The sequence below is a fragment of the Protomyctophum parallelum genome (genome assembly GCF_964188405.1).
Source record: "Protomyctophum parallelum genome assembly, chromosome: 1".
NCBI classification, from domain to species: Eukaryota; Metazoa; Chordata; class Actinopteri; order Myctophiformes; family Myctophidae; genus Protomyctophum; species Protomyctophum parallelum.
Window position 1 is genome coordinate 10,929,064 of NC_139697.1, and position 22,240 is coordinate 10,951,303.

General features: G+C 44.7%; 1 protein-coding gene across 1 annotated transcript in view; it reads left to right on the top strand.

Annotated features, from left to right (window-relative positions):
- csmd3b (CUB and Sushi multiple domains 3b) overlaps nucleotides 1-22,240 on the top strand; it is a gene marked incomplete at its 3' end in the record, with an annotated part of 548,364 nt that overhangs the window by 92,249 nt on the left and 433,875 nt on the right. The window contains exon 3 of the mRNA XM_083771581.1: nucleotides 16,026-16,248. Within this exon, the coding sequence (XP_083627707.1) occupies nucleotides 16,026-16,248 (223 nt within the window). The remainder of the gene's footprint in view (nucleotides 1-16,025; nucleotides 16,249-22,240) is intronic.

The window sequence follows — 22,240 nt, forward strand, 5'->3', positions numbered from 1 at the left end:
TTGTGCAAGTTTACACACATGCAACCAAATGGACCCACACCTGTAAGGGTCCATTTGGTGGTTGCATATCTGAGTTACAAATGGGTAAAAATATGTGAAATCTTGATATTGCATCTTGCAGAATCTGAGGTGCACTATACGAATGCTGAAGGTGATTTTTGAATACTGTCTCCCACTGGATGATGTTGCCAAGGATTTCATTTCCGCTACGCTTTCTTTTTTTTTTGTTTTTTTTCCCCTGTACCTGGTGTAGCTGTCAAGGCCGCCAAAGACGCTGTCAAAGAGTTGCTGTGACTGCAATATATGATGGAACTATCCATTATGCTTTTAGATAGGGTTTCAGATAGGGTGAGAAACTTGGCCAGTTTTTCCAAGGACGGGCGTGTGGATGAAAGTGGATGCATCTGTACCACTTTGTATCTAGTGTCTCTAATACCCCAAGTCCACTTGTGCAATTTGACAGCTCTAACAGGATTTTATCACTCGGGTGTATACATTGTGTAAAAGGGAGAAGGTTAACTGAACCGCTACAAAATGCTAGCTTTCTTTTCTTTCTGCTTGTTTGGTGCAGATTGGTAAAATTCAAGCGAATCGACTTATAGTTTAATGCTAAGTGCTTAATATTCCAAACGAGATGCATGCTGAAGTCATAAATGAAGACATAACATTTGTCCTTTTGGTCAAAACCATGGAGACTTTCCTATAGATAAGGAGTTAGTGAACGGCTGTGCCCATGTGTGAAACAACAAGGAGTACACTGCAGAAGGAGAGAACAACCAATGTTTTAATATCAATATAAAGGACGTGTAGTCGCAGGCTGTTGCAGAGCACAATGGCACGTAGGCTACTGTCTGGCATCGTTTGCTGGTTCACTGGCCGTGGGTCTACAGCTTATATAGAGTTATAAATGTTTCAAATTCTGTAGTCATTTTCCCTGAAGTTGTGCCCTGCCAATGTTTACAATACCATACTGTAGAATGGTGTGACGACTAGTCCACGCAAACAAGTTATTGTGTCTTTCCTCTCATTGCAGTCACACATTAGGCCAAAGTTGGACTGTAGGCTTCTTACTAAGCTGTACATAAATAGGCACAGTATAGACATAGACATTAATTTGGGCCTTTAGAAAATCTCTATGTAAAGTGGGATGGACTGATGTATTAGTACGTAGTTATCACATGCTACAGTACATACTACATACTAGTTTGATTGAATTAAACAAAAACAACAACACCTCCGGACAGCTCAACAATCATCAGTACTGTACTGCACTACGTACTGTAATAATCAAGACAATGTACACTCACCAAGACTGCTCAAGCTGCACCCATCCCATACAGTAAAATCACATGTTTACATGTGTACATTTCAATGTTGTGTGTGCATATTCAATGTTACATTCGTACATTCTCAGAGTTCCACATGGATAAATTAACACTGAGTACACTTAGGGCTGGGCAACACTGGTAAATGGTGCATTTATATAGCGCCTTCATCCAAGGCGCTTTACATACTGTAGATTGTGCATTACATTCACCCATTCACACACACATTCATACACCGATTGCAGCGGAAGCCATGCAAGGTACCAACCAGCACATCGGGAGCAATTATCAGTGTTTTGCTCAAGGACACTTCGACAGTAACTCTGGGGGAGCCCGGGTTCGAACTGGCAACCTATATGTGGCTGCATCGACAATTCGTCCGTCCCGCGGGGAGTTCCATATTATTTTCTTTTTTTCCCCTCCTCTGGAGGTAAGGTGAAGGGGCTGCATTTTCCAGAGAAAGCCCCTATAGAGCGTCGCAGTCCCTCCCCCTTTCAGAACAACGAGTGGCCCAGGAAATGAATCCCAATGCATTTTTCCCAGAGGCTTTTCTTTAAGTATTTATTTAAAGACGGTTACGCCGAGGACAAAGCCAACTCGGATCGTGACAAATCATGACAATGAACACAATGTTTTGGGCCGATCAAATAATTTATAAGAAGAAAAACAAAACAAATAGTGTTGTCTCCTGCCTTTATTTAGTTCTTTCTAATGATTTGATCGGCCCAAAATATTGTGTGCATTGCAGGGGGGCAGTCAGACAGATATTTTGTGAAGCCACTGAGGAAATCGGGATTTCCTGAAAGTTCATATAATGAATGGCCTGTTGTGGCGCTGTCATTGGACCCAGAAAAACCCATAGCCCCATAGAAGTCCATGTATTTGGGCCCAACTTCACCTAGACTGTATTACCTTAATAAACATGGTCATGAATACTTTCTGCTTCCAGTCACTAGTTTAAAGTCTCATTTCTAATGTCATAATATTCTTTTTGGAAAATTATGGTCCCATTTATTAAAAAAATGACCATAAAGTCGCGCATGTTCTGAGGGGCGTGGCTACCGTTACAGTCTATGATCGGGATTCCCCTCCCACTCGAGTCAAAATAAAAACCAACGGAGAAGAAGGGGGGAAGTCCCGCCTTGTTGTCTGGGCCAGCCAATGGCCAGCTGGGCTAAAACGGATCTAGAAAGATGGCGACTTACAATACAAGGACTGACAGGCTTCATTTTACGTTCATGTTAGACCCGGAGAACGCTTTGTCCATATTTTTTACAGTCTATGGTTCATTGTCATGATTTGTCACGATCCGAGTTGGCTTTGTCGTAACTGTCTTTAAATAAATACTTTAAGAAAAGCCTATGGGAAAAATGCATTGGGATTCATTTCCTGGGCCACTCGTCGTTCTGAAAGGGGGTGGGACTGCGACGCTCTATAGTCTCACACTAGGCTAATGGAACCGGGTGACCTTGCTGTTTATGCTGGTATTCAAATTTTCCATTGTCTCTGGTTAATCACAGGCGTGGCCCGCCGCTGTGAACCGCATGCAGATGAAATATCATGTCTGACAGCATGCAGCAACACCTGTAGCATAACGTACCGGCACTGTCTTATGTTGGCAGAGCATCAGTCAGTGCTTTAGTAACGCTCCCTACGAACCGTAATCTCCTCTTTGGAGCCGTTCTTTCCACCCCATCAACATGCCCTGAATTCTCCCTCCCTCTCTCTATCTTTCTCCCTCCCTCCCAGCCTCCCCTGCCTCATCTGTGTATCTCTATTCCCACCCACGCCACCACAACATCTGACTGACAGTGTTGATTTTCAGCCTGGTGCATTCCCTCCGTCTCTCTCTGGACATTTCCTTTATTTAGCCCTAACCACTCCAGGGTATAGTCTAGACCGCTGACTGACTGTCAGTCAGAGGAAGCCTGGTGCAGTCTAATTCTTTGCTGACATGCGTCTGACAGCACAAAGCCAAGGCACATTTCACTCACTCCTGCTCTTTCTCTCGCTGTCTTTTTTTCATCCCTTTTTTTGTTGCTTGCTTTGACCCTTTCTCTGTAGTCCTGACCTCACTCGCTCTTCCTCTGGTTTGTGGGAAGTAATTTCTCTATGGAGAATAACATGGAGAATAATAATTGGGTCATCTTAAAAATCGTCTCATATAAGAATTGTGGTCCAAAAATAAACCAACTGTCTCTGCGATATTGTCGGGGAGGTGTCTCTGTCTCGTTTAAGACAGTCAGTCACTTGATGCAGTCTGTTTCTAGCGAAAATGTAAGTAATTTGGCAGCACTGCAGCAGTAACATTATTAACATTAGCGTTTTCTCGCAGTCAGTTGATTCTTCATTATCCATATGAGTGAAACCGCCGTGAAGATTTGATTATTTTTCAAACACAGTTCTTATGTGAGGCAATCTAAGATTACAATACAAATAAAAAAATACACAAACCTGTGGAATAGCGCCCTCTAGCGATATTGACGTCAGACTTTGGGGCTGTATTTATTCCATCCCTTCCTCTCCATCCTTCTGCCCTCTTCTGCCCCTCCATTTCTCTCTCTCTCTCTCTCTATCTCTCTCTCTCTCTCTCTCTCTCTCTCTCTCTCTCTCTCTCTCTCTCTCTCTCTCTCTCTCTCTCTCTCTCTCTCTCTCTCTCTCTCTCTCTCCCCCCTCCCTCTCTCTCTGTCTTTCCCTATAACTGTCTGACTGGAATTAACAGATGCAATCATTTTCCATAGACATGGACAGCTCATTTAAATTAACACACACACACACACACACACACACACACACACACACACACACACACACACACACACACGCATGCGCACATGCGTCTCATTTTGCTCCCGGAGCTTAAGCGTCGCTGTGATCAGAATACTGATTGGACGGTTTGTCCGTGGGCTGTGATTTGATTGGTCAGTTAGCCCCGTCGAGGGAACCCACTCTCTAAGCATAAATGAGATTCTGACAGATCAGATGGAATGGCCCCTTTCTACAAATCTGGTATTACTGACGTCCTTGGAGAGACGAGAGAAGACAGGGAAAAATAAGAAGAGAGGCAGAGAGATGGATATATTTCCCAGCATTATTTTTTCTCCTCTAAGTCAGGCAGGTGTAATATCAGCATGCTTCTAAGGAAGGAATTAATACTTAATGTTATATTACACACAACACGCAACACACACGCACCCACACGCACCCACACGCACACACACACGCACACACACACACACACACACACACACACACACACACACACACACACACACACTTACACTTGAGTGTAATGAATCAGTAATTCCTCTCATATGGAGACATATCTGCCTCCCTCCAGTAGGGCGTGGAGACCCCAGGGTCCTTGAGGAAGCATGGACGGATCCCATTCAGATGAAGAACAGTGTCGTTTCACGCTTTCCTCATTTGGTAGTCAGCACAATGTGATGCCGGCGATATCCATCATCACATTTTCCATAAAAAAAGGCTTAGAGGCTTAGTGACAGATTTTACTTTGCGTTCAGACTTAACCAGGCTCGCTTGAAGCAACACATTAACAGATCATTCTGATGGTTTCAAGAGTGTTTATAATTACTTCATTGTGCTTTTTTCACGTAGTCACACATTTAACTTTGTGTCTCATTACAAAATTATACACCTTTTAAAACAGAAAAACAACTATGACTGAGCTAAACGCAAATAGATCATATAAAAGTGAAATGGAACAGAACAAGACGTGCTGGGCTTATCTAAAACAATGTGAGGGTGGACTAATTTCTTTTGATTCGTGAGTTTCGTGCCGCAGTTCTCCTGTCAAAGCTGCAAGTACGCCATGTTTTTGGAATCAAAGGATTCATTAGGCTTAAAGTTAAACGTGGGTGTCTTCGTTTCAAATAGCTTGTCTCGGTAGAAGAAATGAGCACTTGAGATAAAGTCACTTCTTAAGCTTGTCTGTTTTTTTTTTGTGCCGAGTCATGAGTGGGCGATGTTCTAGATGAGGCATCATATTTAGCGGGGATGGGGAGGGACATTTGTCACGGGTCAGGGTTCAGTTCACTTTGAATCTGGTCAAGTCACAGGAGAGGATTTTCGTCTTCATTTTTTTAAGCTTCTTTTTCATCCCGGGGAGAAATATGTGCTGAGGTGTGCATGGCATCTCTGGCACCCCACGGTCCATGCACTCGCTTCCCAGACACTCACACCTGGGAGCTGCCTCACACAACCCCCTCATTTTATATTAGCCGGCGCACAGATGGAGGTATGTGTGGTTAAAGCTGAAATGCATAACTTTTTTTGTGTGTGAATAAAACTTTATTTTGAATCTGTATGGTAGAGTATGTTAATGAGGTAAAAACTGTGGGTGGATGGATAGATGGATGGATCTATCACAGGGGAGTTCAGGCGCCATAGACCGCAACAAGCTGTAAAAGGTTACAGATACAGGGCATAGACATCCTCAAACGAATTACTTTATAAAAGTATACTATCCAGGCATATACAATCCTCCTTCTGCCTGGGGCGGAATAAGAAGACACTGTCAATAAATATTAAAGCAAACAGACGTATATATACACACCCTAGCCTATATACACAATCATCCTGCCTGAATCAGGTCAAAAAAGAGAGTAACAAGGCAATCCTATAGTAATGAGATGAGCACAAACCACTGGTAACGTAACTGTTGACAACAGAGTCAGTGGATGCTTGCTTCAATTGTCTCGTCAATTACGGTAAATAAAAGAATATAATGAAAATAATTGAGTGTGTTATTACCAGACCTGGACTGGCGGGAACATACAATTAGAAAAGAAAATTAAATGGCATGCATGCATTTAAATTATAATGCTCACAGTTTTTACAATGTAATTAAAAGCCAGTCAAAGTCATTCACATGTAGGCTGCATAATATACATGGAATATGCATTACCAGGCAAGGGGTGTATTAATCATTGGTGCATGGTTGTCCGTGCAAATGATAATGAACATGAGTTGGTAATGGGATAAGCATGCACATAAAAAGGCGGTTGTTTCTTAAACAGGTAATGACGTGTGTGTGTGTGTGTGTGTGTGTGTGTGTGTGTGTGTGTGTGTGTGTGTGTGTGTGTGTGTGTGTGTGTGTGTGTGTGTGTGTGTGTGTGTGTGTGTGTGTGTGTGTGGTGCGCTGCGTGCGCAGAGATCAAGAGGGGTCAACGAGGTCTGATTTGCAGGCTTGCACTGCTAGACTGCTACACAGTAAAATCCTGACTATTCGTTTAACTCTGACAGTGTAGAAAATGTGACTAAATGGACCCTTACGGTCAGAGTCAAATGAACACAGAGGATTTCACAGTGTCCTTAAGGAAACGGGGGTCAAGAGGGAGACTGTGCTCGTGGTTGATGGGCGTGAAATCAATGCTGGAAGAGTGAATTGACGGGGTTAATAAGTAGTCATGACGGGGTTAGGGGTGGGAAATTGCGAATGTCTCCCAATGTTGACACACACCTGTTTTGTGTGTGTGTGTGTGTGTGTGTGTCAGTTTCGGTCTGGTAATCAGCATAATTAGAAGGCTCTCTCTCCTCTTCTCTGTTTGTCCTTCTCTGTCTCTCTCTCCGATCCCCTCATCTCACACTCCCTCTCTCTGCCTTTCCCCCTCTGTCTTCCATCTTATCTCTATCATCTCCCTCTCTTTACCCAGTGGACCCGACCCTCCCCCTTTCCTTCTCTCTATGTCTGTGTCTCTCTCTCGCTCTCTCTCTCTCTCTCTTGAGTGATGAGTTTTTAAATCATCCCTTCATTCTCTGATGAACGAGAGAAATTCTGTCTCTTTCCACTCTGTTTGTTCTGCTCTCTCTCTCTCTCTCTCTCTCGTCTCTCTCTCTCTCTCTCTCTCTCACTCTCTCTCTCTCTCTCTCTCTCTCCCTCCTCCCCACCCTGTAACCTCAGACCACTCCGTGCGGATGGACAGACATCAGAATGTCATGTAACCCAGCGTTCACCCAGCAGGGGAAATCTGTAATCTGTCTCCCTTTGGTCTAGTCCTAGTGGTTAAGATGTTGGATTTTCACGCGGGAGGCCTGAGTTTGAATCGTGTGTTGTGTGTGTGTGTGTGTGTGTGTGTGTGTGTGTTTGTGTGTGTGTGGTGTGTGCGTGCTTGTGCGTTGTGGACACAAGTAGGTCTATAATATTTTTACCAGTAATATTAAGGCCAAGTGGATGTAGGCTCCTTACTAAGCTGTGCATAAATGTAGCTATTTTGGGCATCAACCAAAACATAGACACCCACCGGGGAGAATTAGACAGTTTGTGCTTTTATTAATTTAACTTAATTAGACACCATCAGCAAAACACACACACACACACAACACACACACACACACACACACACACACACACACACATACTTAAAAACGTAATCCTTGCTGCCGTTGGCCTGGCGGACATTAAAAAACAGAATCCCAGAGTGATGAAGCAGCAGATTCCTGCACTTAGCTGAACGTTATCCCACCACTGCTGATGTTGCACAGTGTGTGAGGGTCAGCAGCAGCAGCATGCTCCATGCTCCTCTGGTTGGAGGGCGATACAGCACCGTAAACACATGCTCCTCTGGTTGGAGGTCGATACAGCACCGTAAACACATGCTCCTCTGGTTGGAGGGCGATACAGCACCGTAAACACATGTCTCTTCCCCGTGCTCCTCTGGTTGGAGGGCGATACAGCACCGTAAACACATGCTGCTGCTTTCCCTTAGCGGTCGCTGCAAGGACTGCCAAGGATCTATGAACACTACTTATCCTCAGATGAACCCCTACTTCCTGAAGCATAAATCCCCCTTCAAGCCTCCCCTTAACTTTGATCATAAAATATCAGCTCCGGCGGAGCCAAGATGGATCCCTCCCTTATGGTCCCGGGCCAAGATGGCCGTTCGATAGGTTGTTTTCTTGCTGTGCTATGCACAATCCTGCTGGTTTTCTGCTGTTGCGGTGCATTGTTGAAACAAAGCAGGCTATAAAGTATAGCCTGGCAGACGCACGCCTGTTTTCTCGCAAGACACAACAAAAAATCTTTCAGTGATCATTTATCCATTAGTAACTCTTCGAGTGTACATATGTAACCAAATGGACCCGTGAGAGTCCATTTTGGGTACACGCTGATTTACCGATATTTGTGAGTGTGTGTGTGTGTGTGTGTGTTAGCCGGTTTGGGGTCCCATCCAAATTCCTCTCCATCCTCCAGCAGTTTCATGATGGCATGCAAGCCAGGGTTCGAATAGGTGGACAACAGTCTGACCCCTTCGATGTCAACATAGGAGTGAATCAAGGATGCGTCCTAGCCCCGGTTATTTTCAATATTTCCTCACAGCAGTTACACTCATTTCACACAAACGCCTGAGGAACACGGATGGAGTAGCATTAGTTTTCCGCCTGGATGGCAACCTATTCAACATCCGGCGCCTCCAGGCATTCACCAAGGACTACTGCCCTTCAAATCTGCGAACTCCAGTATGCAGATGACTGCACGTTGATTGCGCACTCCCCCGAGTCCCTTCAGCATGCCCTCAATGTGGTAGCTGCCACCTACAGAGCTGTTGGTCTTCAGATCAACATCAAGAAGACACAAATAGTCCACCAACCAAGCCCCACACACACTCCCACACCGGTCTTTCACATAGACAACACCCCTCTGGAAACGGTACCACATTTCAAGTACCTTGCAGAATCCTCGCAGACAGTTGCAACGTTGACGCAGACATTCAATCGTGCATCAATTTAGCCTCCGCCGCGTTTGGTCGCCTAAGATCACGGGTCTTCACCAACAAGAACCTGAAGGCACCACATGACCTATGCAGAAATATACGAACGCACCAACTCATCCAGCATGGAGGCGTTTCTGGCACGCAGACAGCTCCGCTGGTTAGGCCATGTGATACGCATGCCTGCAGCTCGTCTTCCTCGACAGGTCCTTTACAGTCGGCTTCAATCCGGCCAGAGGTCTGCAGGAGGTCAACAGAAGCGCTACAAGGACCACATAAAGATGCTACTAAAGAGCTGCAACATTCCACCCTCAAACCTGGAAAGGATAGCAGAAGACCGGGACGCTTGGCGCTCCTCCTGCAACTCAGGTGTCTCCCGCTTGGAGGAGAAGACATCCCTGAGACGTGCGGAGAAGCGCAGGCAGCGGCATGAGCGCGCTGCAGGGACTATCCTACCAGGCTCAACACACCCCTGCCCCACGTGTGGAAAAGTGTGCGGATCAGCTATTGGTCTTAACCGCCACATGTGGGCACATGAGCGCACCAGGCGCTGAAAACCCCCCCTTACCCCCGGGAGATATGAAGTCATCATCGACTACGATGGACTGCCATAAGCAAGTAAGCGTGTGTGTGTTTGTGTTGCATGTTTGGTGTTGCCACGGACCATGGTACATTTGTGCTATTACTTTGTGTAGCCTATCTGTGCGTGCGTGCGTGTCTCGGCTCTGCTGCCTGTCCCTCCTGGTTCCTCCATGTCTCGGCTGTGATTGGTTGTGAAGGCCCACAGTTACTGCACCTTAATTACAGCTCAGCCTGCCATTGGTCATTACACACACCTGTCACTGTGATGGGCCTGGAGTGGTCGCTCCAAATCGAGGGGTGGAACAAACACACACACACACACACACACATACAGATGACACCATATCATACACTAATGAACACTTCTTTCTTTTTGTACGTATGGAAGTAAATTAATAAGCATCCAACAGGCATGCTTCCCCAGTGGCCCTTGTTGCCATGGCAGTTAAGGAGTCTCATGAAGATCAAACACAGTGGGGATTGATGATCTTGATTTGAGCTCTAAACTCAGAGGGGATCCATTGAAGGTGTGAGCGGGGGCCCGCCATTTAATTCTTTAACTGTAGGTGTTGATTAATAACTATGGTTTATTATCCCAGTAATAATGAGGTAGGCGTGCAGACAGACAGAGCAAAGCTCTTCAGCGGCTCCAGGATCGCATGGCCGTCAATGGCAGCAGAATAGAATTAGGGCCACTTTCTCTGAGCTTGAATCATATTCCTCTTTTTTTCCCGGCGGTATGGTAATGGTTTTCACTCTGACTCACGGGGGAGTGTTTGATATAATGTCTGGCTGACATCAAAGGCAGAGTGGTGACCGCAATCCTCATTTTAACAGTGAGGCCAGAAGCGATGAAAAGAAATGACCTGCATTTCTATTTTTCATCCCAGCTCGGCCCTTTAGCACACCGGCCGTCTTATCTAGAGACAGTTGGAATGAGCTCATCAATTGAACGAGCTCGTGAAACTCGTGATGATATAATAGCCTATACCTGCAGACAATACTGTGTTGCCCATTCGGGGTAAATTGTTTCGAGAGCATTTGCTCTGTCCCCATAAAAATTAATGTATTAATGTATATTATGTCCCGGCTTGTCTTTATTAGATGTGACAGACATCACGGTTGCTTTATTAATCTCTCGATCCAGAGTTCTGTCCGTTTCAGGAGAGGGGCCGTCTCCTTGTATAATAGCGTTATTGTGTAATTTATTGCCGGGATCGTCTGATGTTTCACCGATGGGTTTATGCATGCGAATTCCATATTCACATATTGCAACAATCTGAATGAGCTCATATCCTGATTGAAATGTGAAATGAGAAAGCTGATATTCTAATGTTACCCATTCTTGCATTTAGGTTATTGTTTGTTTTGGTGATCGGGTTCGATGCTAATGCCCTGGCTTTGATTAGATTTCTTGGTTTGTAGTCCTTTTAGTTTAGATTGGATTGATGATGCATTTAAAGGCATTAACTGACATCCGGGCAATGTTTATATGAGTGCACCTTCAGAACGGCAATGCTACCATGACCCGACACACAACTTTGTCATTCTAATCTAGTTGGCTAAGTACGGTGAGTCAAACTTGCAATTATTTTAGTTGCATTAACTTTAGGTGATCAGAGTTGTAGACACACAAGCTACAGTACAGTTGATCGGCCAATGCCATTATGTGCAACAATAAAAAGATGGCACAGTAAAATATGAGTATTAATTTGGCTCTTTAGAGTTTCAAATTAACACAGATCCATTTTAACACTTTCAGAGTCTAATTCAGTGCTTCTTAACCCATTCTGACCTGAGATCAGATTCATACGAGGTTTCCGCCGGACACACACTGGTCTGATGAACCCATTCTGACCTGAGATCAGATTCTAAAAATGTCAGTCGTTCTTCGATTTTTCAAAAAATAGCAGACCTACAAGCTCGTATCGCGCCACTCGGTGGCGCGATATGAGCTTGTAGATCTGCTATTTTTCAATAGATAAAGCATAACATGATGCTAACACCAAAATGGGTTCCCGTTCAGAATGGGTTAAAGGGCGGTCCGGGGACCCTCAGAGGTCCTGGAGGGAGTTCCAGGGTGTCCCCAGCTAAATGACAGTTTGGAACCAAATGGACCTTTATGGGTCTGTAACTCTCAGAGTAAAATTTACATAGATTTTTTCAACATACATTTTGGGCTAGTGCCATTAAATGGGGGGGTCCGTGTAGCCTAATGCATGTCAAACTGGGGGTCCTTGACATTAAACGGGTTGAAAATCACCGCTAGAGCCTTCTCTTATGGAGGGTCCCTGGCATATCTTTTCAAATGGGGGTCCGCGGGGCCCTCATCCTGGACTGACCATGCTAGTTTACAAACATATACTCTCAGTTAAGTGGAAATCATTATATCCACTGCTGTAAACATCGGAGTGCTCTCCGCTGCAGTCCGTTCCTCGCTCAGCGGGTCCACGTTGTGCTTTGAATGCTTCGCTATAAGGTCACCATCTGCGCAAACAAGCAGCGATGCGTTGAATTTACAAGCAATCCAGTCTGATGCCAATTTGCTTTGATGTTTGTATGCGGGGCCAATTTGCAAATGCACCCTAAATAATGGTGGCCCGCACAACCTCGCCGCGCTGAGAGGTCCAGCAATTTAAAGAAGACCCGAATAGTCCCTTTATTTTCTCTAATATGGCTTCCACTAGTAACAGGCTACAGCAACAAATACAACTGTGTGCGTGTGCATGTGCATGTGCATGCGTGTGTGCGTGTGTGCGTGTGTGTGTGTGTGTGTGTGTGTGTGTGTGTGTGTATGTGTGTGTTTGTGCGTGCGCCACTCTCCAGGGTGGGTACTGTGTGGGGCTCTGGTTCCTGAGCAGGGAAAATAAATAAATGAAAAGCCTATTGTGGTTGATTTGGTTAAACCCCTCCAACCCCCCTTGTCTTCCCTAGATCATGCTAGATCATGCCCCCCCCCCCCCCCCCCCCCAACACACACACACACACACACAGAGACATAATGAAGAGCTTTGCTCATTAAGATGTAGTTCTATTTATCCTCTATCCTTCCCCAAAGAAATCATTAACTCTCTTTTACACGGCTCTGCTGTGTGCGTGTGCGTGCGTGTGCATGTGGCTTCTGAAGGGTATACCGCCGTGCCCCCCCCCCCCCCCCACCCCCCCCCTCTTTCTCTCTCGGATTCCTTCATCTTTCTCCCCTGTCGTATTGTCAGTACCAACAGCCTGGTAGAATCAGAATGCACAGCGGTGCACCGCCACACTCACAGTGTAGCATTAGTGTGATGGTTGGTTGATGCACTATAGCTGTTGTGGGATATGAGCGGGCTGTGTATTTATGGTATGGCAGGAATCCACGGGCAACACAAGTGCTTTTCTTGGAGACTTGACTTCGTGGAGGTTGTGACTGGTATGTTTCTTTTTTTTGTTCTCCTCGTGATGGTGACTCACACGGAAAACACGAGGAAGTCTATTCCCTACCCGCTGGTAGAATAGACAGTAACGACGTTCCTTTCCTTGAGTACTGTACTTTTACAGTACCTAAAAACGCCTGAAAGAATATATTCAATATATTTGCATCACATTTTCACGATTTTTCAAAAATAGCAGATCTACTATAGCTCGTAGCGCGGCACTCGGTTCTTTGCTACGAGCTTGTAGATCTGCTATTTTTCAATAGCTAAAGTAGGCTTTAACATAATGCTTAAAACACCAAAAGGGGTTCCCGTCCTGAAGTAAATGTTTTGAGTATCTGTACTGGGTATTGTTTTTTTGTTTTTGTTTAAAATCATATATATTGGAAACAGGGAGAGATAGATGAGGCGTGACAGGTCAAAGGTCATGGGGATAGGGAGTCGAACCCGCGACACGCTGTCAGGCGGCGTTGGCAGCCTAGGTGCCAGACGGCTACGCAAGCCATTTCAAAGACAAGTCCTGTACTTTTGGGCTCCAGAAAATTCATAGGAAGGGAAGAAGTATGTTTATGTATTAAGCCGTATTTCAAATTATAGTGGAAAAGAAAATCTGATCCGCAAGCTCACAAGTTGCAACTCAACACAGATTGGCTAAGAGATTTGTTGTAGAGGGGGGGGGGGGGGGGGGGGGGGAAGGAGCGGGGCCTAATATTGCCTCCTAGGGGACTCCGGGCTTTGAAGTATCTACGGTTTATATAAGTGTTTACTGACATGCCTGGTTAAATAAAGGTTAAATAAAATGAATAAAAAGAACGTCCTTATCCACATACTGAGGGTTGGGTGTTGGAAACACTCCACAGCATCCCATTCATAAGCTCAAGTAGTTACCCGACGTTAGTGGTGAATTTAATGGCAATGTTTGTGTCTGTGTTTTTCATTTCTAATGTCTCACAAATGTGGTCCACTGACGGATATTAATTATAAGAAACAAGCAGTGCTAGCCGATAAGCTATAATACCCTATATATATTCTCCACAGCACGTAGACCTCACTCTCAACGTGGGGTCTGGGGAACGCCCAGGGGCACTTAAGGGGGTTCGAAGGGGTCCCCAGCGAAATTATTAAGACTCACCACGGCACCACCACAAGAAACCTCAGGGGTTCATTTGTACAATCTTCAAGTTAACCCATTTTGGGCGGGAACCCCTTTTGGTGTTAGCATTATGTTATGCTTTAGCTATTGAAAAATAGCAGACCTACAAGCTCGTAGCGCGCCACTCGGTGGCGCGCTACGAGCTTGTAGGTCTGCTATTTTTGAAAAATCAAAGAACGACTGAAACATAGCTTTTTCAGAAAACTGTCATTTTCAAACTAGTCTCTCAAGACAGACTGTTGCAACAGGGGCCGCTGTTTTCCCGAATATTTGACGATGGGATTCTCAGATTGTTTTCAAACTGACATTTTTAGAATCTGATCTCAGGTCAAAATGGGTTAAGGAGGGAGGATTTCATGCTGTAGATTCACTGGCATCTGAGGGTGTATCAAAGGCCATGGCCTGACGTTCATCAAACTTGAAATTTAAAAAAGTTTGAGAATCAGCGATGTGTGGACGGATGGACCTACACAACGTTTCCTCCAACGGTGTGCAGCTCTACTGTAGCTATACCGTATATTACCCATTAATATGCAATCACAGATAAGCATCAAAGTATCTGCAAGCAGCGTTACAAAGCTGACCCACTTTTGTATATAGTGCTTATGCCCACCAGCTGTCACGGTAGAATAAATTGAACGGGATCATTTGCTTTGATATACAGTACGATAGCGTCGCTCAGCACCTACGGTATTCACCAGGCTGGGAATGGTCAACCCTTAATGCCATTTATAATTAGGCAGTAGTCTCTGGTGATACTCTTGGGATGTAAATTGCATTTGCGGGTGCTTTTTAATAATGTATGGTTTGGGAACAAATACAGTAGTGGGGAGCCAGTGTGACTGTGCGCACGCTTATAGCTGTTGGTGCATGACTAATAATGTCAGTTATTGTAAGTCTCTCTGGGTGTCCTCGTGTGTGTGTCTCACGCACGCACACACACGTGCGCACATGCACATGCACACACACACACACACACACACACACACACACACACACACACACACACACACAAACAAGGGGTTCCAATTAGTGTCGGTCTTACATAAACTAAGCCCAGCAGGATAAAACACTTGCACAACATGATGTCTCACACACTAGCAGTCGCATGCATGTACGCACGCATGCACGCACGCACACACACAGAGGCGATGAGACCCTATTATGGTGCTGTATATGCAATGCATGTATGCTTAAACACTCTCTCTTAGTCTTGCTCTGTCTGTTGTGGTCACACTGTCTGTCACCCACATTAATTATCAGTTTGCCATCAGTGAAATCCTGTCACTGCACTGAACTACAGTGCACAGCTCAGTGACAGTGTACAGTGGGTTAATCTAACTCAAATGGACCTTTGTAGGTCTGTAACTGTGGGTTACAAACCAAATGGTTGCCTTTATATACTCTCTGAGTCACATGAGCACTGAAGGGGCAGCCTGATAGCTGAAGGCTTAGACCACATACTGTACCCCACACACTCTAATTGCTGACAAGTGACAACCAATCCCTGGTGTGATTAACCACTTAAGCCTCATGTTATGCTTCTTTGTATAACAGTGTCACACACACATAGCATCGCAATGTGCTGTGAACTTGCTTCACTTATTTTATTGGAATCCATTGTTTCGTATAATCGATTAGATTAACTGTTGCACCCTATAACTTCTGTTCCCTTTACGCCCACCCCCACCTCTCTAAACGGAGAACGATCTGACTCTCTGACTGACTCTATTTATTCTGTCCCCTCCTCTCCATCCTTCTGCCCTCTTCTGTCCCTCCATTTCTCTCTCTCTCTCTCTCTCTCTCGCTCTCTCTCTCTCAGGTTTTATATACACGTGTGGCGGAACGCTGAAAGGCCGCAACGGCAGCATTGAGTCGCCAGGCTTTCCGTACGGCTACCCCAACGGGGCCAACTGCACCTGGGTCATCGTCGGGGAGGACGGGAGCCGAATCCAGCTCCTCTTTCTGTCCTTCGCCATCGAAGAAGAGTACGACTTCCTGTCCCTGTACGACGGACACCCGCACCCCGCCAACTTCAGGACCAGGTAGGACCAATGAATTCCTCCCCACACACACTTACACTTGCTGTTAGAGATTAGAGATTAGAGCTTTCGACATACTTCAACCACAACAACCTGCTGACAGGTGCCAACCCAGCCCGTAGGAGTGTGCGTAGTGACGAAGGCCACATAGGCCGAAACGTTGTGTTTTTGTTCCGCTTGATGGTAATACATTATTTTGGGAGCATTCAAAACAGTGTGCAGACCTTCTCCTCCTCCTCCTCCTCTCTACTGACACATATCAGCCTCCCTGCCCGGCTTCTCTCCACCGAACACGGACCAACTGTATTCGCTCGGCAAAGCCGTCAGCACTGTGTGGGATTCAAACCTGCAGTGGTGGGCAGCACTTTACCAGCACGCCACCCGAGCGCCTCGTTTGGCATTTTGGCATTTTAACAGCTTGACAAGAACTCTCGTATGGAGTGCGTGGGACGTTACACTCTGCCGCGTACATGTATAGAGTAGACTAAGCAAACACATAAGTTGTACTTTTCTGCACTTCTGGTGCTGCCATGTTTTCAAACTTGGTTTAAGTTAGTTTTCCATGGAAACCGAAAAGTCCCCAATGAGGATGAAAAGAATATGGCTTCTCATCCCAAAAAGACATTAGCCTATGTATGTTAACAGCCTGGTCCATCTGTGCATCTGTGTGTCTCCGGACCTGATCTCCTAAACCGCTGAACCAATCAGCATATTCATATTGGAGTACATCAGAGGGACAGATAAAGCCAGAGAGGCCAGACTGAGATGGTTTGGACTTTGGACACGTACAGTACAGAGGAGGGATAGTGAGTATATCGATAGAAGGATATTGAAGTTGGAACTGCCAGGCAGGACGCCTAGAGGAAGACCAAAGAGAAGATTTATGGATGTAGTGAAAGTTAGTTGGTGTGAGAGAAGAGGAGGCAGAGGACAGGGTGAGATGGAGGCAGATGATTTGCGATGGGGATGTGGGGATGCATTTTCAAAATACTCATTTGCATGAGAACCTCAGCTGCAACTCTCATACTGTAGATCCACCATTATTCCAACTGTGGAAAAAAGGCACATTTTGACAGCCTGACTAAGAGTAGCTGAGAACAAGCACTTATTAATAATAGAGGATTTAAGCCATGGTTAAATGTCTGGCGTTAACCACGTTCAACCTGACATCTTTATTCTAGGCATGTCATTATAGGCGGAAATAGCTGATGTTCACATTTTGTCATACAACAAAGTATATTATAGGGCTTTAGCACTTAAACCCTATATACTTTGTTGACTGGGGTCCCGCAGGGCTCTCTCCTTGGCTCCCTCCTATTTTCCATGTTATACCAAATCTCTTCGATTACAACTCTCACAATCAGCTCTATGCCCACAAAGCGGCGCTAGAGTTCCTGTGGTTGCCGTAGAGAAGCAGTTCTTCCTAGAGGTCAATTAATGTGTCGTGTGCCTGAGTGAAGGCTTTCCGCATTCACTTGACATTTGTTGCCAATAATATTGGCAACCATATATTATATGGAAAAAGTACCAAAAATAGATGGCTTACTCTGTGGCTCTCACTCGCATGTTGTAATAAGAATGATACATATTCACAGAGCACTTATCAAAACAAAGTGCTTTATGTAAAACTGATGAAATTTTGAGTTAAACACCATAACAAATACATGACGTGCAAAAAGGGGGTCCGTACGCTTTTCCGACCAGTCATTGGTCCAACATGCGGAAAACGACCAGATTAACCACCATACTATATTCAAGAATAATATGGGCATTTATGCATATCTTAAAATATTGTATATAGAGTTGAATTGGTCAAGTCACTTCACTTGACTGGGTCCTCCAAGGTCCCCTACTTGTTTCCCTCTGGACAAAAATCTTTAAGCTAAATACCACAGATTCACAAGCTCACGATGTGTAACTGCATGTTGAAAGCTCATGTGGCTAACAGAAGACACTGATTTAGTAAGCCCCACAGCTAGGTACGGTATAGGAGGTTGTTCTATAGTCCAGGAGCAAAGAGGCAAACACTGCAGGTAGAACAAGCAAAATCTGGGATGGGACCCAGAAACACGAGAAAAAAAGTAAGAATAGGGAGCCAAAGTGGAAACTGTAACATTTCTTTGCAAACAGCCAAATTAATGAATTGAGGCTTATCTATAGTCCAGAGCTTGGCAAGTACCTCTTCCAAATTAATATGCCTCCCTCCTATTTTCCATGTTATACCAAATCTCTCACAATCAGCTCTATGCCCACAAAGCGGCGCTAGAGTTCCTGTGGTAAAAGATCCATAGAGATGACGTTTGGTACATGCTTGGCCGTAGAGAAGCAGTTCTTCCTAGTAGAACTATGGTGGCAGAACCCAGTTTATTTTCATTAAGTCATTAACGCAGCCTCCGATCACTCTGACGGTTCACATTAGCAGTGAAAGGTTGTGGAACCGACTGTTCGGTGTGTTGGCTTTTAATGGCGGCACACAAATTAGCGTGAGTAATAGAACAGGATGACGAGGCCTGGCAGGCTGCCCACAGTGTATGATCCCTGACTAGTGTGCAGAGATGGAGCCGTGAAGAACTGGATATAGGAGAGAGCAGAGCCCTCTCTGCTCTGATTACATGATTAGGACTTCCTGCTTATCTGAGATGACAGGAAATCACACGTAATCAGGCAACCCTGGAAATGTCTCCTATAGGGGTGTGTGTGTGTGTGTGTGTGTGTGTGTGTGTGTGTGTGTGTGTGTGTGTGTGTGTGTGTGTGTGTGTGTGTGTGTGTGTGTGTGTGTGTGTGTGTGTGTGTGTGTGTGTGTGTGTGTGTGTGTGTGTGTGTGTGTGTGTGTGTGTGTGTGTGTACGCACCTGTCCTTAACCCCTTTGGTGTGCATCGGCCTATTTTCTTCCAACATTATTATTATTAATATACCGGTAAATAATAATTTCACAATTATAATTGTGTGAGTTGCCTAGCAGTTTCCGCTCAAGTGAGCCCATTTGAGTGTTTTCTAATTAAGCTGATAAAATGTTTTAATTACACAGATTGAAATGGTGCATCTACGCTCATTAGGTTCCCATAAATGATGTAAGTGATGGTGTTGGTCGTCGTTCACCGTGGCCAACTCTTCCATCATTCTAGTAGCATGCCTTCATTAGGCAACAACAACAGTGAAGACAGAGAGATGGAGAGGGGAACGGGATTAAAGGTTTATGTGTGAGAGAGTGCAAAGTAATTAAAAAGGAAGGCAGTTTGTGTGAACGCAAATGTGTCAGCAAAAAAGACCTGGTTTTCCTACTGGTTCTCCTAACCCTGCTCTTTTTCACTGGTTCTCAACCTGGGGGCCGGTGGCGATGGTATAGGCTATTTATTGGCCAGTGGGCCCCTAAATAACCGACACTAAGAATGTAACATTGATATGTGATGCCGATAAATACGAATTTAAAGTATACTACGTACGTTGGTTCCATTGATCCAAGGTTGAACACGATCAATTCAATTCAATTTAAACTTTTATTAGCTGACTCGGATCCATATACAAGGTACAAAGACATGAAAGAAACACGACAGGCAATATAAGATCATAAGAAATATGTAAAATATTAGTACAAAACTTAACCCACAGGCAGAACATACTGTACAGGGATTTTAACCAGTCTGGATATGCCCCAGACCCATAGTGGGGCTTGAAAACCCCCTATAGTTTGACACATCACATGCTACATAAAGCATGATGACATTTTTAATATTTTGCCTTCTATAGGTTGTAATTGGTATGGTCACATATTATGCCAACTATGAAAATTGCCCAACATTATGCAAGTTAGCATCCGGCAGTTTCTACATGCTGGGGACCCATACTCAACATTTATAACATAAAACCTTGGTGTACTCAACATGTCCGGGTTCACAATGGGGCTCCATGGGCTGGCTACTAGACTAAGATTACGGATGCTAGGGCTCATGTATTTTGAATGACACCTTCAAGAGTCTTTTGCTGTGGGGGTGATTGTGAGAGCATTCTCTTCTGTGACTAAAATCCAGACTCTACAGAGATGTGGGGGCTGCAACAATAGCAAGCACTTCAAACAGTCACTGCAGGCTCTCTGTTCTCTTGTTGGCAACCTTGTACAGCATGAACCGCTGCACAAGGACTTTGAGGGGCTTACATACTTTATGCTGCTTTCTCAACTTAAACTCAACTTCACTTTATTTGTCAGTCATACGCTTACACGTGTAAAAATGAGTGGGTGAAATTATCGTCCATACACGCTGCCCACGAATTGCAGTTACGTAAATGATGACTGTACCATCCAATGATGACTTTCTCTGGTCTTTTACTTTTCCGTCACTTTTGGTTAAATGAATACAATCTCAGACTGGTCGATTTGTAGGTTGCTGATCTGCTCTTGTCAGGTACAAGGCATACACTTTAATGAAAGTTGAGCTGGACAAAGCATTTTAACACACTTTGAGCCATACACTTCCAAACATGGTTAATAAAACTCCACACTCTTATGCCATCCTCGCGTTTGAACGTTTAACAGTCATACTGTACTTACACCTCCCGTATACGGGCCCCTGCGACAAGGGTGTCAAGTTGTTGACAACTTGGCACCGAGATCAGAACAGATCCATTCACTTTATGGACTTTCAAATAAGGTGAGGACTGTAACATTTTATTCACTGCGGCTAAAGTTAGACTTGAGTCCTCAACTTGTTGTGTTGTTTTTTAGGTAGGGGCTGTGTCCACTGACCAGCCAGGCAGTTTGTCCTGAGTGCAACGTATCCTGTGTTTTTTGGATGTTTTCCAAGAGAGCGCCACGGTGTGCTGGAAGCACCAACTGTATTATAAATCCTCCCAACACGCGCATATCACGTTTACATGTAGCACGCTATGGCTCGACCTGCAGCAGTTCCACCACGGCGTGCGGAAATGGCAACAAATTACTTTTGGGGAAAAGTAGCTGTATTATTTCTCAAAAACGTTATAGTTATTAGTTATATTACTCTTAACTGGGAAAAAGCTATATTACTTTTTCCATAACTTAACTCTCGTTACTCATCAACACTGCAACCTGTTTAAACTACCTAAGTAAGTCCTTCTCAGACACCACCCTTTTGAATGTTACTGATCCCTCACTGGTCATCTACTAAATGATTCAGCTTGTGGGTAATGTTAGATATCATTGCATTTGTATCCCCCCACAATGCACAATTGATCCAGTAGAGAAACACACAATCGACTTCCGTTTAAAAGACTCAGAGGAAAGAAATTGTCATTCAGCAGTTGAGACTGTCAAGGTATTATTTAATCCGGGATTGAATGTGGAGAGACAGCACTTGAGAAATCGGTAAAAGAAAACAAGGTCGCTGAATGCTCTCAATTATTAAATTGCACTTATCTATTATTGGAATGGATCCAGTTATTTCACAGTAACTGACGATGAGTTCTCAGTGACACATGTACACACGCAGGCACACGCGTGCACGCCACACACACAGGCACACGCACACGCACACATACAGCCAGACTGAATAAGAAAGTCCACATTGGCTGTCGTCACTCTCTGGCCTCTCTCGCCCCATCTCTCTCTCTCTCCCAGTTGACGCAGGCTTTAATTAGTTACAGTACAGTTACAGTTGCACCAGTAAATAATTCAACTGTTGAGAGAAGAGGCTCAAATCTCTCTCACTCACACACACACACACACACACACACACACAGAGCACAGAGCACAGATTGTATTCCTGGACAGCGTGGTTGGTTATGGTCATGGAGCTTATCTAGGTTTCCATGCCATTGCTATGGTCAAATAAATGGTGAATGGTGCATTTATATATATCGCTTTTATCCAAGGCGCTTTACATAGATTGTGCATTGCATACACACATTCATACCATGCAATGCACCAATCTGCACATCGGGAGCGATTAGAGGTTCAGCGTCTTGCTCAAGGACACTTCGGCACTTTGAACTCCTTGCAGTTTTAACAGCCACTAACAACAGC